The sequence below is a fragment of the Rana temporaria genome, chromosome 2 (genome assembly GCF_905171775.1).
Source record: "Rana temporaria chromosome 2, aRanTem1.1, whole genome shotgun sequence".
Taxonomy (NCBI): domain Eukaryota; kingdom Metazoa; phylum Chordata; class Amphibia; order Anura; family Ranidae; genus Rana; species Rana temporaria.
The window spans coordinates 259,239,525-259,264,990 of record NC_053490.1 but is presented as its reverse complement, the minus strand read 5'-3'; the positions used below and the strand labels follow the sequence as shown (position 1 = coordinate 259,264,990).

Sequence of the window (25,466 nt, the reverse complement as noted above, 5' to 3'; positions counted from 1 at the left end):
CACTTCCTGTCCTTCTGTCTGTAACTCCACACAGTAATGTGAGGCTTTCTCCCTGGTGTGGAGTGTCGTGCTCGCCCCCTCCCTTGGACTACAGGAGAGTCAGGACGCCCACTTACACACAGCTCCTTTCTCTATCTGCAACGTAGAGAGCGTCCTGACTCTCCTGTAGTCCAAGGGAGGGGGCGAGCACAACACTCCACACCAGGGAGAAAGCCTTGCATTACTGTGTGGAGTTACAGACAGAAGAACAGGAAGTGAGGATTTCTCAGAAGAAATGAGGACATTTAACCACTTAAGGACCTGCTCACGACTATATACGTCCTGTTTTTAAAGATGAATATCTCGGTAACGGCAGCAGCTGCTGCCACATCCGAGATATCCATCTTTACTGTGAGCGGTCCTGTAAACGATAACGGTGGTCCCCGCGGCAGATTCACCGCGAGATCACCATTATCGGCGGCGGGAGAGGGGCGGTGGAGGCGATCAGGTCCTTTGCTCTTCTCGGCTGGGATACGAGTGAGGGCAAGATGGCCCCCCACCCGTCCCCATAGCATAGCAGGGTGGAAGTGGCGTCAAAACGTCACTTCCGCCCATGCTTCTTAAAGCAATATTTTCTAGATGTCATTTTTTTAAATGACAAAAATTAATATGAGATCTGAGGTCTTTTTGACCCCAGACCTCATATCTCATAGTGGTTAAAAGCAAAATGGAAGGATGAGGTAAGTGAAGGAGGACTGCACTAAGGTAAAGGAAGCTATTTAGGAAAATAATTGTACCTTTACAACCCCTTTAATGTAAATATTATGAATGTGTGCTTTTGTGTTTTTTTTTTTGTTTGTGTACAGTTATTAAATAAATACTGTATGTACATGGGGGCAGCCATATTTGCCAATTACAAAACATAAGGCAAGAAGAAGCGGTACATCTTTTTGCAAATGCACACTGTTGTTGCATATTATGACATGCCGATGGGTTTGATTGCTGACTCTACACACAAGGCACATGGAAAAATATAAACGTGGGCAGAGCCAAACCTAATACAGTATAAATGTCGGCGGGGCTAGATCTGTCACTGTGTAAATGTGGGTGCAATACCTTTGGCTTACAGAAACTGGAAGTCACAGGAGACGCGCCACATGATTTAGATAAGGGGAAAAGGGCAGTTTGAGTTTGGGAGTTGGATCACTACAACATAAGTTTGTCAGCAGATCCTGCCAATGATTTTGGCCATGAACCTTCAGATCAGCTGTAGCCAATCACAGCACGAACCTGTATCTTGTTTACAAACACAGACCCAGGATATTATTATTATAATACAGGATTTTTATAGCACCAACAGCTTTTGCTCTACCAGAGTCATTTTCAGTTCAGGAGGAGAAGAAAGCAGATCCTGAGTTAGTAAAAACAGCACATTTAAACTTGCACACACCTGTAAGGCACATTTAACACTTTGACTGCCCTGTCACCAGTGCCATTACTACAGTGAACAGTATGTATGCACTGATCACTGTATTAAGTGTCACTAGCGACATCAGATGATGTCAGGGTCAGTTAGCGCCAATCCCAGTCAGGGTCAGCTAGCGCCAGTCTGCCCACCACACTATTGCAGTCACACAAGTCGCTGATCACTGATATTACTAGTACAATGTCTGAGCGGATCAGTATTTTGATCACAATCAGAAATTTATAGTGTCCCGAAAAATGAAGTGTTAGTAGGATCAGCTCCGACCACTGCCAGCCATTGCGTTTAGCCCCCGCACCCATCAACAAGTGCAGTGTCAGTATAATTTGTCTGATCACTGCCACCTCGGATACATTGTACACAAAATCGCAGCATTAGCAAGATCAGACCTTATCTCTCCTACCAGTAGCGGGTAATATTATTTGTAATGGGTAAGCAGTCCTTAAATACTAGACAGGTGCTCTTTTTCCTGTGAGCCGCACTAGATACCTGTACATTTAGTGCCCAAAATCACACGAAAAAAGGTACACTAGTGAGAAGACCTACAGGAATTTGTGTATGGCATATAAGAGCGAAGGGGAGGCCCCAGTGTCAGAATTTGGCTCAGAATATGAACCTGTAGAAAGCAGTGGCACCCTGAGAGCTAGCTCACATATCAGAGAACAGAGAACAGGTCCCTTTTAAAGCCAGGCATACACAACCCCATTTTGCTGGAGTGCTAGAAAACGCATAATTATGCTCAGATGCAGCAGGGTGCAGGGTACTATTGCAGCACTACCTTTTGGGGATCTGGCAAGCACCAGCGCCCTATTACATCCTGGTTATTTAGACGCCAGCACTGCAGGATCTCATGGTGAGCCGAGGTGAGGAGCACCAGTAGAGCAGTACAATCTGGTGAAGTTTAGATTTCACCATCTGCAAAATTTAATAGATTTCCTCATCTGTACTATCATGGCATTTTTAGGGCCTTCAGGACTGTGATGGGTAGCTAGGAAGTGAAATGAGGAACTTACACCTTTTGGAAGCCTGAAGGTGGTCATCGGTTTTGGGCCCCCATATGGGGATAGGCTCCCAAAAAGTCCCACACTTGTGGTATCCCCATACTCGGGAGAAGCAACAGAATATGTTTTGGGTTGCAATTCTTCACATACCAATGGCATGTGTGAGAAATATCTCATTAAAGTGGCAACTTTTTATAATAAAAAAATAAATAAAAACCCAGTGGTGATCAAATACCACCAAAAGAAAGCACCATTTGTGTGGAAAAATATACGGTATACAACGTTCATTTGGGTACAGTGTCCCATGACCACGCAATTGCTAGTTAAAGTAGCACAATGCTGAATAGCAAAAAACGGTCTGGTCACGAAGGTGGTAAAACCTTCTGGAAGCTGGAGTGATTAATAAAACGGGCAGTTTAAGTTAAAGTGTTTTTTATCTCTCTGGTGGCCAAACTACCAGTTGCCATTGTCAATACAATAAAAATAACAATATAGGAAAGCAAGTACTTTAAAAGGTGGAAATTGCATCAAAAATTTCTTTACAGTTAAAACTACTATAAGAGAAAACAATATCTGTTCTCATTGAACATACAAAATGCATTCTCCTTAACCAGTTGCAGACTCTGTGCGTGCTAAACACGGCCAACAAAACATGTCATTATTGTACACAGGGCGGCTCTCGTACATCCAGTCAGTCCTTCTGCAGAGGTCCCTGCGTCACAGTACACAGCAATTCAACTCTGATGAATCATAGCTGCATTGCTGAGGAACACAGAGAAAGTGCTGGCAGCAGGAGCCGTCAAAAAAAAAAAAAAAAAAGCAGTCTAGCAATGTTCATCAACAACATTGCTCAGCCACAAATACAGAAAGATACAATGATACATTGTTTCATTATGTATCTTTCAGTTTATTCATCTACAAATCAAGGGAATGGAGTTCGATCTGCAGATGAAGTCAGTTAAAGCAACCTGACAAATGAAAAAGAAAAGTTTGTGTTTTTTTAATTAAATGTTTTCTGTTGAACCTCTTATCCCTAGGAATAATTGATGATCACTGAAACGGGCAGTAATGTTGTCCTTTAAGCAATAATATTGTTTTGCCTTTAATCATATGCTAATCATGGGATCATATATCACATACAGCATTCAACGGAGTCAGGCCCCATACACACGATAGAATTTATCCGCAGATACGGTTCAGCGGACCGTATCCGCGGATAAATCCTCTCTAAGATTTCAGAGGATTTCAATGCGATGGCGTGTACACACCATCGCATTGAAATCCGCGCTGAAATCCTCTGCCGATGACGTGTCGCGCCGTCGCCGCTATTATGACGCGGCGACGGGCGCGACGCTGTCATATAAGGAATTCCACGCATGCGTCTATTCATTACGGCGCGTGCGGGGAATCCCTTTGGACGGATGGATCCGGTAAGTCTGTACAGACGAGCGGATCCATCCGTTGGAATGGATTCCAGCAGATAGATATTCTGTGCATGTCGACAAATATTTATCTGCTGGAAATCCATTCCAGGGGAGATTTATCTGCGGATAGATATCCGACGGAGTGTACACACCATAGGATCTATCCGCAGAAACCCATTTGATGGGATTTATCTGCGGATAGATTCTATGGTGTGTATGGGGCCTCAGAGTTCTATGTAGTGTTTGTCTCTAAAGCCTGGTACACACAATGAGATTATTGGATGAATGATCATCTTTTTTTTGCAGGCTAATCTTGAAAATTAAGAGTTTACTAAAGTTATGAAAATTCTCGTACGACAGAATAAAAATTTGTAAGTAATGTAATGTTTTTAAACGACAACTGTACCGATTAAATGAAAATCATACCATCTGGCATGTCCAATCGGATAATATCGGATGAACTGTCATGATCGGCTGGCAAAAGCTCTGTACTAATGATCAGATTATCACACGATCGATACGAAAGCGGTATTTTTCGTACGATTTTCTGATCATGTGTACGGGCCTTTAAAGTAATAGAGCTCTCAGCAAATCACATCACACTTTTCAGCGGGATTCCAACCTCCCTGAGCATTGCACTTATTACATGCCATGGCCAAATTTATTACAAATGCATTATAACGTACTCCACTGAAGTGTAAATGTTTTTGTTTGTTTTTTTAAAAAAAGGCTGCAAAAAAAAAAAAGAAAAAACAATACTTGCATAACAGGAAAGAAAAGGATTTAGCCCATGTTCACACTGACTGTTGGAATGAAATTGTTCAGCTGAACTTGCAGGATTTCATTCCCGCATGTCAGTTCCGACTTCAGGGGCGATTTCAGAGACATCTGTGCTGGTTTCTGCACAGATGTCAATGGAAATCGCACCCCGAAATCACCAAATGTAGTACAGGAAAATAGCAATTCAGAATACAAAGGTTTTATGGAAGAGTCTCAGGAGAGATTAGCCTTTATGGCATAAAAAATGTAAAACAATCAGTCGCCAGTCCTTACCATGGGATTGGAGTCTGCTATGAGATCACGCAGGGAATCCAGGAAGCCCTGATCCTCCACCATTTGTGCATTGATGTCATGAAGTTTGGCAACACACACTGCTGCTGTCTTACGCACATAGGGGTCTTCATCCTTCAGGCACTTACGCAAAGGCTCACAGAGATACTCCGTGATCTTATCAACGCGAATGCAACCCATTGTACGCACAGCCAAGGCCCGAATAAGGGGATTGGGATCCTCACAGTCCTAAAAAAAAAACAGGTTATGTCACTAGAGCAGCACAATGTTGAACCATCACAGTCATCAATCAAAACAGAAAATTACGGTTATTACAGGGATAGCTGACTATTTTAATGTATTAGAAATGTGAGCTTTTGAAACATGTTGGGTTTTTGTATGAAGCCAGGCCTATAAATTGAAACAATGTTTCAAAAGTTTGAACTACCGGTTGTTGGATGCAATTATTTCTTGGAAACTCATAAAAAAAAAGATATTTTTAATACAGCTTACCTGTAAAATCTTTTTCTTGGAGTACATCACGGGACACAGAGCGGCATTCATTACTATATGGGTTATATGGAGTACCTTCAGGTGATGGACACTGGCAATCTCAAACAGGAAATGCCCCTCCCTATATAACCCCCTCCCATAGGAGGAGTACCTCAGTTTTGTAGCAAGCAGTATGCCTCCCAAAATGGTCCCCATAAGAGGGGTGGGAGCTCTGTGTCCCGTGATGTACTCCAAGAAAAAGATTTTACAGGTAAGCTGTATTAAAAATCTCTTTTTCTTTATCGTACATCACGGGACACAGAGCGGCATATTCATTACTATGTGGGATGTCCCAAAGCAATGCTTACAATGAGGGGAGGGAGAACATCTTCCAAAGACAAAAGGATTTAATTTAGAGATATACTCAAATCATAATAAATCCAACTTAGTTGAGAAAAAATAATTTTAACTCAAAAGGGAGCCCCCGGAATCCGAGGGTCTCAAACTGCAGCCTGCAGCACTGCCTGCCCAAAGGCTGTATCAGTATTCCTTCTTACGTCCAACTGGTAGAATTTTGTAAACGTGTGGACAGAAGACCAGGTTGCCGCCTTGCAAACTTGAGCCATAGAGATCTGGTGGTGTGCTGCCCAGGAGGCGCCCATGGCCCTAGTAGAATGAGCCTTTAATGATAACGGAGGAGGCAACCCCTTCAAGCCGTAGGCCTGAGTGATTAACTGTTTAATCCACCTCGAGATGGTGGATTTTGCAGCTGCCTGCCCCTTCTTGGGCCCATCCGGTAAAATAATCAACACATCTGTTTTCTGGATCTTCTCTGTAGCTTTAAGATAGGCCTTCATGGCCCTGACAATATCCAAGGTATGCAGCAACCCTTCCTTTCTGGAAGTAGGTTTAGGAAAGAAGGATGGTAATACCAAATCCTGGTTTAGATGAAAACTGGATATAACTTTTGGTAGGAAGGAAGGATGAGGGCAGAGAACGACCTTGTCCTTATGTAAAATAAGATATGGTTCCTTACAGGATAAGGCTGCCAGTTCCGATACTCTTCTGGCGGAAACTATGGCGACCAAAAATACTAACTTCCTTGTCAGTAAAACCAAAGGAATTTCAGCCAACGGCTCAAAAGGTTGTTTCTGTAAACTTGACAGAACAAGATTTAAATCCCACGGACAAAGCGGGGATTTAACTGGAGGATTAATACGTAAGACCCCTTGAAGGAAGGTCTTAACTAGCGAGTGGGTGGCCAGCGGCCGCTGAAACCACACTGACAAAGCTGAAATCTGTCCTTTGATTGTGCTTAATGCCAGTCCTTTATCCACTCCTAGCTGGAGAAAACGTAATACTCTATCGATGGTAAATTTGCGAGAAAGCCATCGCTTGGACTCACACCAGACTACATAGGCCTTCCAGACCCTGTAATAAATCACCCTAGAGACCGGTTTCCTGGCTCTGATTAGGGTAGAGATTACTTTCTGAGACAGACCTCTACCCCTGAGAATCAGGGATTCAGCCTCCAGGCCATCAAATTTAGATGCCGTAAGGCAGGGTGGAGGATCGGACCTTGCGATAGCAGGTCTGGCCGTAGAGGAAGAGTCCAAGGGTCTCCCACTACCATCTTCAGGATTAGTGAATACCATGCCCTTCTGGGCCATGCTGGAGCTACCAGGATGACTGGTATGTGCTCCACCCTGATCCTGCGCAGCAGGCGGGGTAGTAACTGGAGCGGGGGAAATACATAAAGAAGTTTGAACTGATGCCAAGGGAAAACCAGCGCATCGGTTCCACAGGCCATCGGATCCCTTGAGCGGGATATGAACCTGTCTAGCTTCTTGTTGAGTCTCGATGCCATGACATCCACGTCCGGCACTCCCCATCTTTGGCAGAGTGTTTGAAAGATTTGTGGATGTAGAGACCATTCCCCCGGCAACAGAGTCTGGCGACTTAAGAAGTCCGCCTGAAGGTTGTCCACTCCTGGAATAAATATTGCCGATATGCAGGGCACATGAGCCTCTGCCCACAGGAGAATCAAGCTCACCTCTCTCTGAGTGGCTTGACTCTTGGTTCCCCCTTGGTGATTTATGTATGCCACGGCCGTGGCATTGTCTGATTGAATTCTCACCGGGAACCCCTGCAATTTGGACGTCCAAGCCCTGAGGGCTAGTCGAGCAGCTCTGAGCTCCAAGATGTTGATGGGCAACTGCCTCTCTGGCTTTGCCCAAGTACCCTGGCGAGTGCAACCATCCAAAATTGCTCCCCAGCCCGTCAGGCTGGCGTCTGTGGTTACTATCTTCCAAGCCACTGGGCTGAAAGACTTCCCCTTCACTAGATTCTGAGGGTCTAACCACCAACACAGACTTTGTCGGACTCTTGATGAGAGCGGCAAAGGGATATCCAAGGCCTGTGGCCTCCTGCTCCATGCTGACAGGATGGCTGCCTGCAGGATGCGAGTGTGGCTCTGGGCGTACGGTACCGCCTCGAATGTGGCCACCATCTTGCCTAGTAACCGCATACATAGGCGAATAGTCGGTTCTTTCTTGCTTAGAACCAGTAGGATTAATTCCTTGATGGCTTTGACCTTTATCAGAGGTAGAAACACCCTTTGTTGTTCTGTGTCTAACCTCATGCCGAGATATTCCAACTGCCTTGTGGGCTGGAATGCTGACTTTTCTCGATTTAGGACCCAGCCGAACCTCTCGAGGTACTGGACCGTGAGGGCCACTGCTCGTTCCAAGCCAGGAGACGAGTGATCTATGACTAGGAGGTCGTCCAGGTACGCTAGGATCGTGACCCCTTGGATCCTTAGCTTGGCTAGGATTGGAGCTAGGACCTTCGTGAACACCCGGGGGGCCGTAGCCAACCCAAAGGGAAGCGCCACGAATTGGAAATGACGCGAAGCCACCATAAAGCGTAGAAATCTTTGATGTGGCTGATAAATTGGAACATGAAGGTAGGCATCCTTTATGTCTATGGATGCCATGAAGTCGTCCTTCTGGAGTGTGGCAGCTGCTGACCGCACGGATTCCATCCGAAATGAGCGGACCTTTAGGTATGCATTTACCATCTTTAGGTCCAAAATTGGCCTGACATCTCCGTTGGACTTTGGGATGATGAATAGGTTGGAGTAGAAACCCAGCCCTTGTTCTAGGACTGGTACCTCTACTATTACTTCCTGGGAGAGTAGATGATTCAATGCCGTCATTAATGCGGCTCCCTTCTCCGGATCGTTTGGAACCCTTGACTCCTGGAAATGAGGAGGAGGAAACTTTAGGAAGTCTAGTTTGTAGCCCGTAGCCACGGAAGACCGTACCCATCTGTCGGGAATGCTGGCTTCCCAAACCTCTGAAAAGAGATGCAGCCTACCCCCCACCCTCGTGGGTGGGGGCGCCCCTTCATAAGGTCGGCTTGGGGGCTGGTTTTGCTGGTTTGCGAAACCACTGCTTCTTGCCTCTAGCGGCCTGTCCCTGCGATTTGTTGTTGAAGTTAAAGTTTGATCTTGCAGGAGGCCGTCGATACTGTTTGGCATTAGAGGGCCCCTGCCCAGGGGAGTGCTGTCGTTTAAACGCAGGCCCCTGAAACTTTTTCTTGGCCAACCAACCAAAAGAGTACTTTTGCCGCTTGAAATGGTCTGAATGTATTTACCCAGGTCTTCTCCGAAGAGTCGTCCTCCATGGAAGGGGAACCCTACCAGGAGCTTCTTGCATGGGGGCTCGGCCTCCCAGCTCTTTAACCATAAGAGTCTTCTCATATGGATAAGGGATAACGATAAACGTGACGCTTGCTGGATAGAATCCTTAATCGCATCTACCGTAAAGCGTATGGCCCTAGGGACATCAGAAAATTCTTCTGCCTGCTGGGCAGGAATAAGTTTAAGCATCTGCTTAGTTTGATCCGATAATGCTTGTGCAACCCCAATCGCAGCCACAGCTGGCTGCACTACTGCCCCTGCAGTAGTGAAGGAGCTTTTAAGTAGTGCTTCCAAGCGTTTATCAACCGGATCCTTGAACACCTGTATGTTTTCTACAGGGCATGTTAAAGATTTGTTAACACATGAAATGGCTGCGTCCACCGCCGGGGTTGCCCATCTCTTGGAAAATTTATCTTCCATAGGATATAAGGCAGAGAATCTTTTAGGTGGTAAAAAGATTCTATCTGGCTTGGTCCAATCTTGGAACATAACTTCCTCTAGCAGAGGATGGATCGGAAAAACTGCGTTGTTTTGAGGCGCCTTTAGTGAGCCCAAAGCTGAAACAGTCGATACTTGGAGATCTGGTACTGGCAAGTTGAATGCACTATGGACCAAGTCCGTTAAGGCTTGAACCCACCAGCTCTCCCCTTGGGAGGCTGCCCCAGACTCCCCTGTATCCGGATTATCGATCCCCGAACCTGCTTGGTCCTTGTCCAAGAGGTCGTCCAATTCCCCTGCGGAAAGGACCTCCTCCTCTGAGGGTCCACGCTCGGGCGACGGAGATCTATTCCGTTTTCTGCCCCGCATAGCCTTAGCTATCATCTTTTCCATTCTTTTTTCCATCTCTTTTAAGGAGGTGGACAGTACCTCGTCCGTGACCACCCTAGGGTTGGACTGACCCGTGCCAGCTCCAGCCCCAGATCCCGATGGTCCCATCAAGGCTCCCTCTCGGGAAAGCAGCGGCATAACTTTGTCCGAGACCTCAGACTCTCTGGGGGAATCCCCACCTCTTGTACCCTCTGAACCAGATGCCATGGTACAATACCGAGGTACGCCCGCTAACTTATCGGTGTTTGGAACTATAAATAGTTATTGCCCAAAAACCCGTTTGGGGGATAAAAAATGCCTTCTTTCCCTTTAATGGTTCTTTTTCTTTTTTTTTTTTTTTTTTCAAACCCAAGAGAGAAAAAACTTTCTGTCCCCCTTAGTAGTATTGCCAAAAAACTGCTGAGATAGAAAAGAACAGCCTAACTCTAGGCTCCAGGACAGTCTTATTGAAGACTGTAATATCTGTTTTGGCCACTGTGTGTCCTCGGCGCCCCGTGCTGCCGCTCTGGTCTCTTCCTCTCTCAGTTCCAGCATACACTGAGCTGGGAACAAATGGAAGGGCCGCCCCTTCCTTTAACATGCTGGCCCGCCCTTCCCCCCTCAGCTAACGGCGCGAAATTGCGCCCATATCACGGGGACGCGCGCGCGCGTGCCCGCCGGCGGGGGGGGGTGGGGGGGAAGGAGACCACACGAGGAGCCAGTTTGTCCTGTCTCCAGGCTAGGAGGAAGAACCGTGGCAGCAATCGCCTGGAGGCTTTGCAGGTAAGCACAGCTCTCTTTACACACACACACACACACACAGGCCTCTTTCTCAATGTTTACAATACTACCAGGGAGGTCACCTTTTATGGGGAATACACATAGAGCCATCCTATCTTTAAGATATGTGACTTACTTTGCCAGATGCAGCGCATAACTTTAGGCATGTCCCCTGTGAACCCCCCAGAAAAACCTGCTAAGAACCAAGTTCCCCAAGTTTCCCCTCACTTACCTGCTCCATGCCGCAGGACTTTGCAAAGCAAGAGGCCCAATCTTCCCCCATCTCCGTGGGGCATTGACCTTCAGGCCCTGGGTTCCTATGAAGGATCCACTGTCCTGGGCCCATATAGCACTCTGGCAACAGAAACATTAGGCCCCCAAAGGTTTCTAAGTTCTGGGCCCAGGGTCCAGCTCTCTAAAAAGAAAGCATTATGGGCTATACCCCTTTGGTTTGGGGTCCGGTTACTGACCACTTTAGCGCTGAGGCCTTTGGACAGAACCGGTTAGCCCACCTAATCCCAAGGATGTGGAGGCGAGCTAAACCATGACCAACACCTAAGACACTGGCGTAAAAACTGAGGTACTCCTCCTATGGGAGGGGGTTATATAGGGAGGGGCATTTCCTGTTTGAGATTGCCAGTGTCCATCACCTGAAGGTACTCCATATAACCCACATAGTAATGAATATGGCGCTCTGTGTCCCGTGATGTACGATAAAGAAATACAGAGGCTGCCACTGCTCACCTCTCTGTAAAAATGCTAATTGCCTGGCTGTCTCTGGCGTGAACACTTTCCGCATCATACATCTGGAACAAGCATGCAACAAGGGTCATCAGAACTTATCTGCATAATTGTGTCAGATCAGTATTTCAGAAAAAAAAATGTCAGAATTTTTACCTAGCTAAAATGGCACAGCATGCAAAATAACTAGGCATCCCTGGATTAAGAGTCCTACAGTAATGTCACAACAACCCAAGAAAGGGAGACATCTACTCATTAATCAACAACAACATTTTATCACACAGTATCAACACAACACATGTTGTCATCATACTAACAAGAATGCGAATGGCACTTTTTAAACCAGGGGTGCCCAACCTTTTGAAGCACGAGGGCCACTTCAGCGACTTGGTAACCGGTCGCGGGCCACAATCAATCAATGAGTGGAGAGGGCGGATGGCATATGCAGAGTGGATACATACACAGCCCACTATACTCTTTTTTTTTGGATTGGGATTGGAGGTAGGATGAAAGTCGGTTTACATCTGCCACTGCTTAGAGGTGAACGGAGGGTCCAGTTGGGTCGAACTGACCACGTGAAAGGGGCCCAAGGCTGCTTTCATGCTGATGCGCTGTGGTTTACCTGCACCGCTTGTGCAATGCAGTGTACCTTTGGCTTTCCTGCACTTTGCAATAGACTTCAATTATATTCTGCAGATTTGGTGCACTTTCAGAAAGCTCACCAAACTCAGTGCAGGTAACCCGCAAGTGCACTGCTCTGCATCTGCGGGTCAGTTTGAAAGCAGCCCAGTAACCACTGCAGAACAGATATGCCCATATAAACACTGTGATTTTAGTAAAAAAACTGACCTGTAATAACAGTATTCTGTTCTATTCCGTCCCAGAGTAGGAGGTCGCGGGCCACATCAGAGGGCTCCGCAGGCCACTGGTTGGGCACCCCTGTTTTAAACCATAAAGGTAATTAAAACCAGATATTCTAACGTGGGATTTTTGGATTTGATATATATTAAAGCGGGAGTTCACCCGAAAAACAATTTTTAACATTAGATTGATGCTCATTTTGTCAAGGGGAATCGGGTGTTTTTTTTTTAAATCGAAGCAGTACTTACCGTTGTAGAGAGCGATCTTCTCCGCCGCTTCCAGGTATGGTCTTCGGGACTGGGCGTTCCTATTTGATTGACAGGCTTCCGACGGTCGCATATATCGCGTCACGAGTACCCGAAAGAAGCCGAACGTCGGTGCGGCTCTATACGGCGCCTGCGCACCGACGTTCGGCTTCTTTCGGAAAATCGTGACGCGATGTATGCGACCGTCGGAAGCCTGTCAATCAAATAGGAACGCCCAGTCCCGCAGCCCATACCCGGAAGCGGTGGAGAAGATGCATCTCTAAAACGGTAAGTACTGCTTCGATTTAAAAAAAAACACCCGATTCCCCTAGACAAAATGAGCATCAATCTAATGTTAAAAATTAACTTTTTGGGTGAACCTCCACTTTAATGCATCAACGAAGCCTGGGGACTGTCCTCCTTGCCGGGGCTGGTAACCCTACTATTCTTACTATTTCCCTTTTCGAATCTCCTTTGTTCCAAATAACCAACTGAGGTCGTCATAATTTGAAATTATTTGACTGTTTGCAATTGCTAGGGCATATCTTCCACTAACTTTGCCTATGCACCACATACCACACCACAATTTTTTTTTCTGCATTGCTATTAGAAATATGGTATGGAAATCACACAAAACATCCATAAGTGCATACCATCATCCTAACGCACAACATGAGTTAATCAATTACTATGTACAATCTAAAAAGTACTAATTTCAAGTGAATAATACATAGATCCAATTCAAATTCATGGCGTAGGATGACCTCATTCTGAAAATGCCAGTTGCCTGGCTGTTATGCTTCATCGTTTGAGTCACGAATATGCAGATAAACAAATTCTGACTTTACCATCTGCACACTTTTTCCAATTCAGTGACTCAAAATATTATTTTTAAAGCATACAGGACTATAATTTTGTAACAGATTTGATGCATATATTTTTTATCGTACAAACTTAAAAGGGAGAAGAATGCAGAAGCTGCCATTGCTCATAATACTGTTTGCATGGCTGTCTCTTCCTTTTATACTTTCTAGGTGTCCCCACAGCTTTGGACTTACACAAAACAAGCATGTGGCAAGAGAGGTCAAGAGTACGGTCACTGCAATTAATCCACAGAAGTGATCTAGGTAGGCAATTCAGAAAGCACTGAACCCACTAGATTAGTATGGCAGCCAGGCAACTAGCATTTTCAGTAGCTGGGATCTGCAATGATAGTGAGCATATTTCACAGCCTCAGATATTTCCCTGTAAAATATTACAGACTAACCCTATACAACATAATGAGATTGCAACCAAAATATTTTTGGGAGAGCTTGTAGCACCCCCTTGTGGAAGGTTGTTACGCCAGTTTCTGCCACGTGGTCTACTGTACAATTTCAGTTATGGAGCTTCCAAGACCCTGTAATAAAACTACCACTTTGGTTCACTACTCCTCCAACATTAGGCTGCATCAGAAAACATCTGTGTGTACAAACACACAGCGGCCCATAGGTTCCAAGGCCTAGTGTACAGGAGTGTCCCACAGGTATCACAGGGGTCTGTGGCACTGCAGTGAGACCCTTTTCCCCCACCACCAGACAGGCCGACTCTATTAAACAAGGTTACCACCTGCTTCCTACCCGACCCGGTCTCACAGTCTTCTCCCCAGCTGCAGGCTCACCAAAATGAAATAAGAGCCAGTCCAACACTCATTTTACCCAGAGATTTCATTTTTAGAATCATCCACTTTTCCTTCTGTTTTCTTATCTTTCATGTCCACAAAAGAGAATATTTTAAAGAAGTCCCGCTCCCCTGAGGTACTGCGCCCTCTGGGGAAATAGTTCTGGCTTGGCCCAGATGGGAAGACCCATAGTAGCCCATTACATGCTTCCAAAGCCCTTACTATCCCATTAGAGAGGGACAATTATCTGCACTCTACACTTCTTGTTCTTTATAACCCAAATGGATGCCTTTTTATTTTCCTGACTCCTTCCAATATAAGCCCAAAGCTGTGGCGACACCTACTGGCAATCTTAGAAATTGCACAACAACCCAGAGGGGACATAGAGGCGACTATGTACCTACTATAAAAGTTTGTTTTCCCCTTATGACACGGCATAAATTGTCAGTGCAAAATGAACAGCATACTGGGCAAGGCTTGTGTGGATAGGAATTACTACAGTGGTGCAATTTTTGCAGGTTTACAGTTTTTGAACCTCATGCAATAAGTACAAATATCCTCTGCAGCAACCAATGTTAGCTGGTAGCTGGGGATTTATTTTTCTTTATCAGTAGAAGATTTGCTGTCCCAAGCACCTCTCGCTGTTCCAAACTGAATCCTCCTTCTGCAGATTCTTAGTTGTTTCCTCAGATGGCAGGGGCCACTTGTGTTACTGACATCTTGTGCTGGGCTGCTCACGCCTGCACACAAGAGCAATGTTCTATGTGTCAGTAAGCAGGCCCAGCCAGCCCAGCACATGGAATTATACAATTGCTACAATTAGTATGTGCACTGCCAACAAAAATGTGTTTGCTTTATTCAGGGTTTTTTTTTCGTTCATTGGGTCATTGGAAACTTTGAAAATCCAGAATTAAAAATAAAATCAGAGGATTCGTAAAAACTAAAATCCGAAATAAAATCTAAATTACTAATAATAACTATTAAATTATAAGTATTGGAATTTCCTTTCAAATTTGGCTGTTAGTGAACGTAACGAATACAAATTTATCTGAAGTTATGAATGACCAGAAATGCCGCAAGAATGCCGCATCTAAACAAATGGAACGCAATGAATTAATAATAATAATAAAAAGTTATTATTATTATTATTTGTTACGTTCCATTTGTTTAGAAGCGGAATTCATTATTTAGCATAATTTGTAACTTTGTTACGTTCAACAACAGCCAAATATGAAAGGAAATTCCAATATCTATCATTTAAATAGTTAGAAAATAGTTATTAGCTAGTTATTATTTCAGATTTTCAAATTTTCGTTCTTATTTTTGAATTTCGGGATTTAAAAAAAAAAAAAAAAAATTTGTAATGGGTTTTGGTTAATTTAACCGCTTGCCGACCGCCCACCGTAGTTTTACGGCGGCAGGTCGGCTCGGGTGGACAAAATCACATAATATAAAGTGATTTTGCATTGTGGCCACTAGGGGCACGTGTCCCCTGCTCGCCCCTGGTGCCGATGCGATTGTCCGGCGTTACAGAGCGAGAACCGGGAGCTGTGTGTGTGTAAACACACATCTCCCGGTTGTTTCAGGGGGAGAAATGACTGATCGTATGTTCATACAATGTATGAACAGCGATCTGACATTTCCCCTAGTCAGTCCCACCCCCCCTCCTTCAGTTAGAACACACTTTAGGGAACATAATTAACCCCTCCCTTCCCTGCCAGTGACATTTTTACATGGTCCCAAAAATGTGTCAAAAGTGTCCGCCATAAGGTCGCAGCACTGATAAAAATCGCCGCCATTACTAGTAAAAAAAATTATTAATAAAAATGCCATAAAACTATCCCCTATTTGGTATACGCTATAACTTTTGCGCAAACCAATCAATAAACGGCTTATTGCGATTTTTTTTTACAAGAAATACGTATCGGCCTAAACTGAGGAAAAAAAAAGTTTTTTTTATATATTTTTGGGGGATATTTACTATAGCAAAAAGTAAATATTTTTTTTTTTTTAAATTGTTGCTCGATTTTTGTTTATAGCGCAAATAATAAAAACCGCAGAGGCGATCAAATACCACCAAAAGAAAGCTCTATTTGTGGGGGAAAAAAGGACGCCAAATTTTGTTTGGGAGCCACGTCGCACGACCGCGCAATTGTCAGTTAAAGCGGGGGTTCACCCAAAAATCAAACTTTCTGCCATTAGATCCAGCATACTGCTGACTTCTGCAGTATGCGTTTTTCAGCCGTTGTTATCTGGCTCCAAGTGGGGATTCCTTCCGGGTATAGGCGTTTCTAAGCCAAGCGGAGATGATTGACGGGCTTCTAAAGCGCGTCACGCCTTCTGAAAATACCCGAAGTGACACTCGAGTATTTACGGCGCCTACGCAGTCAGCTCTACACGGCAGGCGCAGGCGCCGTAAACACCCGAGTGTCACCTCGGGTGTTAGGAACGCCTATTCCCCGCTGAAATCCCTGCTTATAATTAGTGTCCTTTAAAGCGGATGTGCCATGGGGAAAAAATATTAAAAGCCAGCAGCTACAAATACTGCAGCTGCTGACTTTTAATATTAGGACACTTACCTGTCCTGGAGTCCAGCGCTGATCGCAGCAGAGCACGAGCGATCGCTCGTCTCTCTGCTGCTCCCCCCGCCATCCACGCTGAGGGAACCAGGAAGTGAAGCGATGCGGCTTCACTGCCCGGTTCCCTACGGCGCATGCGCGAGTCGCGCTGCGCCCGCCGCTTGGCTCACACGCTGTGTGCTGGGAGCCGAGTGTTCCCAGCACACAACGGGCGACAGACGGGAAGTCAGAAAAACCCGTCTTTCGCCCGTAGCGTGAGGCCGGAAGTGGGTGCAAATACCTGTCTTTAGACAGGTATCTGCACCCCCCTCCCCCCTGAAAGGTGTCAAATGTGACACCGGAGGGGGGGCGGGTTCCGATCAGCGGGACTCCACTTTAGGGTGGAGAACCGCTTTAAGTTTGAGAGATATCTAAAAAAAAGGAAACGGATGCAGATATCACATCTAGGAATTGGTAAACTGCAATATAATAATTGTTTGCTTTAATACTGCGGGCTCCTGCTCTCCCATTGCTACTTTCCTGAGCTTCCAGTTTTCAAAGGAAAGAGTTAACAGTGGACAGTGAAGTCTCCAGTTTGTTAACTTGAGGGAGTCGGGGAATGCCCAGCTATCCTTGTCTATGGGGTCATGTGTTTCCATTGATGTACACAGTGCAGGAAGACACTACTTCAGTCCCTGCAGGCAAGATCCATAGGATGCTGCAAGGAAGCTGCCACCCTGACACCTGTAATATCAATCATGGAACCAATTTAAACTGGGACACAGGCAAGAACTAAAAGATAAATAAGCTGTTTACTCAAACCAGCCACTGAAAGTTCTTAAGAACTTAGAGTCAGAGGCGTATCTAGTAAAAATGTCGCCTATGGCAAGCACCGAAACTGCGCCCCTGTCAAAACATTTGAAACCTGTCTCTTAGATAACCTAAAGAGGGTGTCGTTAGAGTCTGAGATGAAAGAGGGAAAGAAAGAAGGATGGAAGGACAGCGGGCCCAGATCCTACACCACAATAGCAATATGTGTATTCCAGAAAGTTTAAAGAGGAAGTAAACCCGGATGGCGGCCATATCTCTTGTCATGTGACTACAGTCAGCTGACACCTGTGAGGGCGGGGCCATCTGTACCAGAGACACTGATTGGCTAGGATGCGGTGCAGTCCCTGCTATCTCTGTAACTGACTGTTACATCCCTCAGCATTCTGTGTGGGCAGCACCGGGCGAGCTGGAGCGGTTCACAACTCAGTCCAATCCATCCCCGCCTAGGACAAAAACGTTTTTTTTTTCGGGGAAACTACCCAAGACGGCCATAGCCTGGGAATGTCCCAGCAAATTTGTGACTGTTGGCAAGTATGCCCTGGTAAGTACCTTGCTGCCCAGCCACTCACGAGCGCCCCCTTCAGATGTCGCCCATGGCACTTGCCATATCTGCCATACCCTAGATACGCCACTGCTTAGGGTTTAAGGACATCAGCACTCCACTGTCCTTCTCCTATCCTTGTATGTACATATTAGGATTTTGTAAAAACTATAGGAGTTTCTGCATCTTTTCTGGATAACTATGACCAGCAACATGTAATGCAGGAGCTTACCTTGACAAAACTGTTAACAGCCATTATAGCCATGTCTGGCTGACTCTTGGCATAATTCATGAGATAAAGATACACAAGTTTCTTAAGTTCCAGATTATCTGTCTGCATACAATTTACCACATCAGGAAACAGGGAACTAAAGAGAGAAAACAAAAATAAGAAATATAATGGTCACTGTTATAAACCCAATAAGCTTAAAGCGGTTGTAAACCGCATAAACTTTTTTTTTTTTTTTTTTAAACCTGCAAGGCAAAAAGGCATAATCGGCTAGTATGCACCGCTTACCTTACAATACTTACCTCAACCACCACTTACCTGGTCCACGCCGAGCAGGATGTCATCTTGCTCCGGCGTGTCTTCCCGGTATCGCCGCTCCAGCGCTGTGATTGGCTGGAGCGGCGATGATGTCACTCCCGCGCGTGCGCGCGGGAGATTTAAAAATCGGCAGGGTCTGGCGGATGCCGGTCCTTTCGCCGTGGATTTCTCCCTGCGCATGCGCCGCCCGCATTGCGAGGGGAATATCTCCTAAACCGTGCAGGTTTAGGAGATATTCTCCTTACCTACAGGTAAACCTTATTATAGGCTTACCTGTAGGTAAAAAGTCAAAATAGTGGGTTTACAACCACTTTAATGTACATAAAAAGAAAGGCTAGATAAATAAAAACATTTAAATCACTTTTTTCATCCTTTTTGCATATTAGCAGTGCTGACCTTCTGCACCTTTATTGCAGCCTCCAAAACCCCTTTCACACAGACATGTTTTTCAGGTGGTTCAGCGCTAAAAATAGCGCTGCTATACCGCCTGAAAAAAATCGTGCCCTGCAGGCTTCAATGTGAAAGCCCGAAGGCTTTCACATTGAAGCGGTGCGCTAGCAGGACCGCTCCAAAAGTCCTGCTAGCCGCATCTTTGGCGCGGTATAGGAGCGGGGTGTTTACCGCTCCTTCCCATTGAAATCAATGGGAAACCACGGTAATACCGCCCGCAATGCGCCTCTACAGAGGCGCATTGCGGGCGGTATTAACCCTTTTTCGGCCGCACCGTTAGCGGCCGAATATCGCGGTAAATACGACGGTATAGCGGCGCTAAAAATCGCGCAGCTATACCGTCACCGCACCTCCACTGCCCCGTGTGAAAGGGGCCTTACTGTCTACATGTATATCCTCCAGCTATGGCAGCATGGCATTTCTTTCTGACAATGGATAAATATCGAATGGAAAAAGGGGTAAACAAAAAGCATTTGTATTCTTATCTGATATTCCTGTGATTTGTAGAACTCATTTATCTATGCACTATAAGTTAACCACTTAAACTGTTTAGAAACAATCCTAGAAAAACCTTTAAGATACGCTCTCAGCTACAAACCCTGTAAAGAAAGCAGCTAAATGCTCACCTCTCTGGCTGGTGGCAAGGCAAATCTTCATTTTGTACAAGATTTCTGGACACTGCTGCTATCCGATACTTTCAGATGTGTCTGACAGCGTGTTCCTGCTGGCCATTGCAGTTTCTCCAATAATACACTGCATTATGTAGTAATGTAGGGACTGGTGGCAGGAACCAAGGCACCTAGCGAGGGATGCGCCACAGTTATGCCCAAAGGTTTGCATAACCTGGTAGAAATCGTGACATTTTGGCATCGATATTAAAAATATGACTAATCATGCCCAAGAACTGTCTTTTATTTAAGGACAGTGGTCGTATGAAGCCATTTATCTTTACATAGCTGTTTGGCTCCCTTTTCAAACTTTAGAAAGGAAATCACCCAAATGGCCCTGATGAAAAATTTACATACCCTGGAATGTTTGGCCTTGGTATAGAGACACAAGGCCGACACACACAGGATAAAATGGCAATTCAAAAGGTTAATTTCCCATATCTGTGGCTTTTTAAATTGCAGTTAGTGTCTGTGTACAAGGCCTGGTTCACACCTATGTATTTTTTTTATGCGTTTTCAGTTTTGCAGAAACACACTACCGTCCATTTAACATGGTTTCCTATGGGTCACGTTCACATCCGTGCATTTATGGAAAGGGTCAGGGACTTATTTTTCTGGTTTTAGGTTTCATAGACTTTAATGGATCAAAAATGTGTATTGAAAAAACGCAAGAAGCACCCGGAATATGCAAAATGCAACCTGGATTAGGTTTGAACCAGGCCTAAATAGTCAATGAGTTTCTTAGCTCTCATGTGAATGCATTGAGAAGGCTAGATACTGAGCCATGGGGAGCAGAAAAGAACTGCCAAAAAACCTGCCTATCAAGATAGTAGAACTTTATAAAGATGGAAAAGGGTATAAAAAGATATCCAAAGTCTTGAACATGCTAGTCAGTACTGTTCAATCACTTAAGAAGTGGAAAATTTGGGGATCTCTTGATACCAAGCCAAGGCCAGGTAGACCAAGAAGGATTGCAGCCACAACTTGCAGAAGAATTGTTCAGCTGAACTCACACGATTTCACTCCCGCTGGCAGTCCCGAGTTCGTCTGCGATTACAGAGACATCTGTGTGCGATTCTGCACAGATGTAAATCGCGGGCCAAAAATCACAAAAAGTAGTACAGAAACTACTTTTGAAATCGGTGCAGCGCCACTGATGCGACGTCGCAACGATTAGGACGATGCCATTGCTGGCAAATGCTGCAGATTTTGACATGCGAATTATCATGTCAAATCGCACCAGTGTGAACATGGGATAACCGGATGCCCGTCGTTTGATTTTTTTGGCTGGGGCAACAGGATCACTGTTTTTTGATGCTATCCCTAAGAGCCTAACTATCGTCAGATGATGTCTGATGTAGATTAAACGTATGAATTAATGCACATGCTGATTTCAATCTCATGTCTTGAGAATCTATTTATTTCTCGCCATTTTAGTGCTTGGAAGCAATTAAGCAAGTGTCGTACATACTGTACCATTGCTGAAATACTGAAAAAGACTTCCTGTTACAGATCCATCTGCTGCAAAGGCACACTTATAAAATACCTCACATCCTTGCCCACGGTCATAGCGGCGATGACCTTTTTCACAGCTTCCTTGCGTTTCTCTTTCTTCTCATTGTTCAACTCTGCCTTCAGTTCAAAAATCTCTCCTGGAAACAGAGTAAAACTATTAGAATACTTGCAGGTAGAAAAAGTCAGATTAGAGCCACCCTGTCATATAATCAAACCCTTTACACAAAGCCAATACACTTTACAAAAAGCCAGATACTGTACCACTTACCAATCCTGCTACCACACTGTTGAACGCTGCTGCAATCACAAGTGACCTGCAGAGCGCCACAGATCAACGCGTTTCTCAGCAGACTTCAAGGATCACTGAGTGATTGAAGCGACATTTAGCTTTGCTGACAGCAGGAGAGCGAAATTTGAAATGTCTGGGCTTAATATAATATATTTCACTAAAGGGGTTGGAAAGGTTTGTTTTTTATTTTCTAAATAGGTTACTTTAAGCTATTGCATTGTTGGTTCACTAACCTTTTCCTTCCATTTCCCTTCTAAATGTTTTTAAGAGACATTTATTATTTATCCTCTTGTCGATCACATAATGAATGTGTGCAGTGGCAGGATGGCTGGGCATTAAACCCAAAACCAAAACTGTAGTATGCTGCAGCTTACCAATCATTAGATGTGGTGGCTGCATCGGTTTCTTATCTTAGGGTTTTTCCCCTGTTTTCACCTGGTGATCTGGCCAGTAACACACCTACTGTATTATTGAGACACAACTCTGGAGGACTGAGCACAAGAATCACAGCAAACTGCAGCATTGTCAGTCTGCTGGGGGAGGGTAGTGATAAAAGTATTAGCAGATTTAAATACAATAACAAATTGAAGCTAAACTGCAGCTCACACTTTATAATCAGTTACAACAAACATGTTTTCCTTTTGGGAAAATGGTTTTTACGTGAATAAATAAAAGCCGATCATTTTAGATTGCCCCTGCCAGTGTTAAGTGGTTTGTCTCATCCATGTAAACTGATGCATTCTGCTGGAGAGTTTGTGCTGTGAACAACAGACTTGCTGGCAGGATTACCAGATGAACTTGGAAGACAGTCTAAAAAGAGAAACTAATATAGTCATCACATTGAATTGGTAAGCTGCGATATAAGAAATGTTTGCTGTTGGGTTTAATACTGCTTTAAGGCCCACATGCTGCACATATTCATCCATGGCGGTCAATCTTTCTGTGTTGAGAGCATGCTCACTGTGGAGCCTAGGAGCCGTCTGTCACAGCTCAGTCACTGTACACAGAGTACAGTGACAGACAGCTCCCAGTCTCTGGATCACGTGACCACTGTGACAGCCAATTACCATGAAAAAAAAATAACCAACTGGCTAAAGGTTAGCCAGTTAGTCTTTTTTTTTTTTTTTTAACAGAACAAGTTGTCCTGCAGATATAGCACTTACAGGTTTTAGACAAACAATCTACCACTGACCGGGGTACTTACAATTGTCAGTTTATTTTTAGCTATGTAAAACCTTTATCCCAGAAGGAACGAAACTGTTGCTGTAACTGCTTATAAAGAGTTAGACTTCAATTTGTTAATGTACTTAAATCTGCTAATACATCCAACACTATCCTCCCCACAGACTGACAGTGCTGCTGTCCAAGGCGTTTGTTGTTCCTATATCCAGAGTGTACGCACCCTAAATGGCTGTTCACATATATTGTGGTGACTGAAATTTTTTTCTCACTGGAAGAATGCCAGTCACTGCTGGCATGGACATAAAAACGCTTTCCAGTAGCTGTGGTGCAGTGGGATGCAATAAAATGCAGACTAGCTGCATTTTATCACAGTGCAGAGGAAGGCACCAAATGCATCCTTGCTGTACAGTGACAGAAGTTCAAACAAAGAATCATCCTCTACAGCCGTCTCACTGCAGCCGGAATGTTTGAGTCCTGCCCACACATTGTGAACTAGCCTTAAAGCGGTTGTAAACCGCATAAACTTTTTTTTTTTTCCCCCAAACCTGCAATGCAAAAGGCATAATAGGCTAGTATGCACCGCATACTAGCCTATTATGAAATACTTACCTCGGAACGAGGTGTGTACCACTTACCTGGTCCACGCCGAGCAGGATGTCATCTTGCTCCGGCGTGTCTTCCGGGTATCGCCGCTCCAGCGCTGTGATTGGCTGGAGCGGCGATGACGTCACTCCCGCGCGTGCGCGCGGGAGATTTAAAATCGGCAGGGTCCGGCGATGCCGGTCCTTCAGCCGTGGATTCCCCCCTGCGCATGCGCCGCCCGCATTGCGGGGGTAATATCTCCTAAACCGTGCAGGTTTAGGAGATATTCCCCTTACCTACAGGTAAGCCTTGTTGTAGGCTTACCTGTAGGTAAAAGTCCAAATAGTGGGTTTACAACCACTTTAAAGGATCTCTAAAGTTTTTTTTTTTTTTAAACCAAAATTGTTATACTTACCTCCGCTATGCAGTTCGTTTTGCACAGAGCGGCCCCGATCCTCCTCTTCTCAGATCCCTCAGTGGCGCTCCTGGTTCCTCCTCTTCTCGAGTGCCCCATTGGAGAGCTGCACTCCCTCGGGGCACTGGGCACACTCCTGCTGCTACATCTATTGACACAGACAGCAGGACTCGGCCCCACCCCCCGACTCGCTGCACTGCTATCAATCTATCCAATCAGGACTCGAGACACCGGCTGGAGCTGGTATGTTTGTCCCCGTTGCATTAGGGTGAAAAACCTCAAGGGTTCACAACCCCTTTAATAGAGGAGGTAAGTTACTGGCCAAGTCACCAGGGAAAAGAAGCCTAAAAAACTAAATTGGCAGGCTGCACTATATTACATTTTGGGTTTAATACTGCTTCAGGCTGCATTCACACTACAGCATTTTGAATCGCGGGCAGATTTGCAGCGATTTGACAGCGCTGAGGTGGGAATGACAAAATGCGGGACTCACATTGGAGATCCCATTCATATGAATGACACCTGAAATCACAGTGCGGATCTGCCGCGATTGTCGCGCAATTAAAAGTGCTGCAATCCGCAAGATGCATGTCGCCCAAAAATAGTTCAAGAGCTACTTTGGGGCGACATGCGGATTGCAGCACGTGTTATCGCACGACAATCGCAGCAGATGCACACTGCAATTTCAGGTGTCATTCATACGAATGGCTTCTCCAATGCGAGTCCCACGTTTTGATATTCAGACCTTAGCGCTGTCCAATCGTGGGCAGATCTGCGGCAAATCTACTCACGATTCAAAATGCTATAGTGTGAATGTTCAGATTTTCTGTAAAGGTGAACTTACACTGTAAGCTTTGACAAAAAGACCTGGAAGCTAATTGGTTTCTATGCCGGGCTTCACCAGATTTTTGTGAATAAGCCCCTGTGTGTTTTATCAGCAACTCTCTGCCCTTGTCAAATGGATATCCAGCTCAGTCCATATAACTAGGGATCGCCTGCTATTAGCACTTCACACCACTGAAGGCAGTTAGGTCACCCATTCAAACACTGTATAGGAAAGAATCTCTTACCATATGGTGCCAACACCAAGGGGCCATGCACAGTGTAGTATTTTATTAAAATGACTCCGGTATTACATAAGATTAATAAAAAGCATCCAGATGCCAAGAAATCCACCAAACATTAAAAGCATGTACACAGTGCGCATACTACGATGGCTACCAGTTCCGATACTAGAAGTGGTGGTATGATATCAGTGTGTAGCTCCGCCCCGTTTGCCAGTGTGAGGGGCCTGCGGTCCCCCCCCCTGTACATTCTTGCTGTGCTACTAAGGCCCGCATGTCTGTTCGTTCTGCCAGGGGGGGGGGGGTCTTTCGCCTGCTGAGGGGAGAGAAGGCAGAGCCGAGACTCTGGACTGCCCTGCCTATTCAGAGAGAATATAGGGAGGCGGGGGTGAACATTAAAAAAGAAAGTCAGCTGACACCAAACGAGTGCAGGGGAGGAGCTCTCTCCTCTGCGACTGCGAGGAGTCTCCATGGGGCAAAGGCATCCCTGGAGGCCTGATAGAATTCTGAGGGGGAATCAGTTGATTGACCTAAGTGACAAATTGCCAATGCAATCAATGCCAACCTCTACCACCTCTGCCTCTTGCTGATCCCACCC

General features: G+C 45.2%; 1 protein-coding gene across 2 annotated transcripts in view; it reads right to left on the bottom strand.

Annotated features, from left to right (window-relative positions):
• The window catches only part of LOC120926690 (AP-1 complex subunit beta-1), a 191,531-nt gene that overhangs the window by 160,597 nt on the left and 5,468 nt on the right, over positions 1-25,466 (bottom strand). For both annotated transcript variants that reach the window (XM_040336836.1, XM_040336837.1), the window contains exons 3-5: positions 21,368-21,473; positions 18,389-18,524; positions 4,941-5,186 (exon numbers count right to left, since the gene is read on the bottom strand). In XM_040336836.1, the coding sequence (XP_040192770.1) occupies positions 4,941-5,186; positions 18,389-18,524; positions 21,368-21,473 (488 nt within the window). The remainder of the gene's footprint in view (positions 1-4,940; positions 5,187-18,388; positions 18,525-21,367; positions 21,474-25,466) is intronic.